The sequence below is a fragment of the Fukomys damarensis genome, unplaced genomic scaffold (assembly GCF_012274545.1).
Source record: "Fukomys damarensis isolate Sample0158 unplaced genomic scaffold, DMR_v1.0_HiC HiC_scaffold_9, whole genome shotgun sequence".
Lineage (NCBI taxonomy): Eukaryota > Metazoa > Chordata > Mammalia > Rodentia > Bathyergidae > Fukomys > Fukomys damarensis.
The window spans coordinates 28,145,012-28,148,600 of record NW_022900921.1 but is presented as its reverse complement, the minus strand read 5'-3'; the positions used below and the strand labels follow the sequence as shown (position 1 = coordinate 28,148,600).

The 3,589-nt window shown below is 37.9% G+C and overlaps 1 protein-coding gene and 1 pseudogene across 4 annotated transcripts in view; one reads left to right on the top strand and one right to left on the bottom strand.

Annotated features, from left to right (window-relative positions):
* The window catches only part of Nsd1 (nuclear receptor binding SET domain protein 1), a 141,287-nt gene that overhangs the window by 86,481 nt on the left and 51,217 nt on the right, over positions 1-3,589 (bottom strand). For all 4 annotated transcript variants that reach the window (XM_010622071.3, XM_010622072.3, XM_010622070.3 and 1 more), the window contains exon 4: positions 496-668. In XM_010622071.3, the coding sequence (XP_010620373.1) occupies positions 496-668 (173 nt within the window). The remainder of the gene's footprint in view (positions 1-495; positions 669-3,589) is intronic.
* The window catches only part of LOC104860961, a 5,078-nt pseudogene continuing 2,915 nt past the window's right edge, over positions 1,427-3,589 (top strand).

Genomic DNA, 3,589 nt, shown 5'->3' with positions numbered 1-3,589 from the left:
TTTTTTTTTTTTTTTTTTTTTGCAGTACCAGGGATCAAACTCAGGACCTTGCACTTGTGAGGCAGGCATGGTGCCACCTAGCTAAGTCCCCCGCCCCATGAACATTTAGTTTTAATGATCACTTTCTTCTTGCAGAAGGACTAGCTAAGGCATATCATACTGACACTTCTTTGAGTGGGAGACTAGGCAGAGGTAATAGCCAACATTTCTTAAAAACTTTGGTGCATTTCAAAAGCTAGCCCCACCTTACCCCTATAAAACTGCTTCCAAACTATTTACTAAAAGATATCCTGTAAAAAAAAGAAATAGCGGGGCTGGGGATTTAGCTCAGTGGTTCGGTGGCCTGCCTTGCAAGCGCAAGGACCCAATTTCAATCCCCAGTACCAAAAAAAAAGAAAAGAAAAAAGAAATACCTTATATATTTAAATAAAAAGTTCTTACCTGACCCCTCTTACTCAGAAGTAGATAATTTTAAAGCAATTCTTTTTGGTTTACCTTATGTCTATATCCTTTTTCTTTCTGCTTTCCTCTTTTCCTAAGGACAGGTAATTCTTCAAATTGATGCCTGCCTTCAAACATGACAATTGCTTTTCCAGCCACCCAGGCTCTTTCAGAAGGGTCTCCAAAAGCCTCCACGTAGTACTCGCGATAGGGCCTCCGGTTGGCAACTATAAGGATAAAAACCACTGCCATTACTTCGAAAAAATGACTGCTCATCATCTAGAGCACACCATGATCGCTCACTGCCAGAGAAGTCTCTGGTTATAAACAACATGCTAAAACAACCATGGAACTGGAGAATCTGAAAAGGTTCACATATAAGGAAAATTTTAAATATTCCATTTATGTGATGAGAAAATATTTCAAAAGTTTGATAGAATTAATGTCTATAGTTATGATATGCATTCAAACTAGTTATTTGATTAATCACAGAGCAAGCTAAGATAGCAGCCAACTTCCTTTCACCACCAGTTTATAAAGCGCTATAGCCACACTTAAAAAATACAAAGGACATATAAGTTGTAGCAATGAAAACAGAATAATTAAAAATAAAGTCTAAAATCACTGAGGTAAAATATTTGGAGGAACTGATGTTTCAGCACAGGGTCAAATACAATGCACTAACATTTGTGAAGTACCTACAGGGGCCAGGAAGTATGCTAGATGCCATGCAGATGTCTCACATAAACCAACCCTGAAACAAAGAGTATGATTCCAATTTTAAAGACACAGTAACTCCAACGACTTCAGAACCAACTCTAGAAATAAGTAATACAATCCTGCATTTATAGGCACAATAAATCCCAATTACTACAGAGAACAAATTCAGAGCCAAAAACTGGCTTTGCAGAACTAGAATTTCATAATATTTCAAAAGAGAAAAAAATTTAAATTAAAAAGGAAATCTCAAAATAAAAAAACTCTAATGTCTATAGTTTTTTGATTATCCAAGTTTCTACATATAAAATTACCAAAATTAGGGCCGGGGATTTAGCTCAGCAGTTCTGTGGCCTGCCTTGCAAGCGAAAGGACCCGAGTTCAATCCCCAGTACCTAAATAAATAAATAAATAGTTGCCAAAATTAAAAACAATACAAAGCCAGGAGTGGTGGTGCATGCCTGTAATGCCAGCACTCAGGAGGATGAGGCAGGAGGATCACTATAAATTTGAGACCAGCCTGGACTACACAGTGAGTTCCAGGTCAATCTCAACTACATAGTGAGACCCTGAAAAAAAAAAAAAGAATCCCAACATCTCTTTCCAATAATAGGAAAAGCCTACTTCCTTCAAAGAAGGAAAAAAGATGGTAGGAAAAATTTATAAATTTAACTGTGGAACAAATATCAGCAGCTGTGACGATTCCCAAAAAATCCTATCTGCAATAACTGGAGGAGTGAACAAAAATATCAAGGTATTACAAAAGCAGCTTCTTTTAGAAATGCTAATTTTGAAAGTATACAAATAATCATTTTTCACTGGGTGTGACAGAACATCCCTATAAACCCAGCACTGAGAATTAAGAGGATAAGGTAGGAGTATCACAAATTGGAAACTAGTCTGCACTATACAGTACAGGTAATTCCATGCCAGCCTGGACTACAGAGTAAAACTCTTTCTTTAAAAAAAAAAAAAAGTTATTTTTCTATAAAAATGTGGCTTAACAATACAATGATTAAATGTTCTATTTTGTCCTCTTTTTTTTTTTGGAGACAGGGTCTCACTGTGTACTACCTTTTTTTTTGGTACTGGCCATCAAACTCGGGTCCTTGCACTTGCAAGGCAGGCGGCAGCACCTCTGAGCTAAATCCCCAGCCCTCACTGCGTACTTCAAACTGGCCTTGAACTCAGACAGAATGCTTCTGCCTCCCAGCCTCCCACCTCACACACTGGAATCACAGATGTGCTCTGCCACGCCCAACTCAGTCTAGTTTAAAAACAGGCTTTGTGGGCTGGGGATTTGGCTCAGTGGTTCGGCTGCCTGCCTTGCAAGTGTAAGGGCCTGAATTAGATCCCCAGTACCAAAAAAAAATTTTAATAAAATAAATAAATACATACATAATTATATACAGGCTTTGTGAAAATAAATGAAGTTAGTTCTCACCTACCAAATTAAATCCTTCAACAGAAACTTATTTATTAAAGGAGATTAAAATTAATAATGCATTTGCTTATCTATATTAAGGTTATTAAAATCAATTTGATAAATCATTCTCATGTAAGTCACACCCAGCTACAGGTCAACAACTTAGGATATACCTGAACTATAAAGAGGGGGAGAACCTCACCTGATGACTAAGAGAAACAGAAGTAAGACCATGGAGCTGGGCAGGGTACAGCATGCCTGTAATCCCAGCCGTTGGAGGCTGAGGCAGAACTGCTGTAAATCCGAGGCCAGGGTGGACACAAAGCAAAACCCTGGGGTTTTTTGTTTTTGTTTTTGTTTTTGTTTTGTTTTTGGTTTTTTGAGACAGGATCTCACTATGTAGTTGAGACTGACCTGGAACTCACACTATGTAGCCCAGGCTGGTCTCAAACTCACAGCAATCCTCCTGCCTCAGCCTCCTGAGTACTGGGATTACAGGCATGAGCCACCATGGCTGCAAAACCCTGTTTTTAAAAAAAGAAAAGACTATGGTATCACAGCATCACAATTACAAAAATACAAGCACTTGCTAAAAACAATTCTAAAAACTAGAAATTGTTAATTGAAAGACAAACAGGATACATGAACAATTTTTAAAGTTAAACAATTTATTAAGCAGAGGATTCTAGTATGAAGACCTATACTACTCAAGGCATGAATGAATAAAACAATCAAAACAAATTACAGGGCTGAGGATGTAGTTCAATGAGAAAGCATTTTCAACTTCAAAGGAACTGGGAGGCTTAGAGGGTGGGGAAGTGCTACCAAGTAGTGTAGAACACTCATTCATAGAAATGAAAGGGGAAACTAGCAAGGTTTGGTAGAGGTCACACCTGAAAGAACATACAGGGGCAGGTTAAGGATTTAGCTCAGTGGTTCTGCCACCTGCCTCACAAGAGCAAAATCCAATCCCCGTAAAAAAAAAAAAAAAAAAAAAAAAAAAAA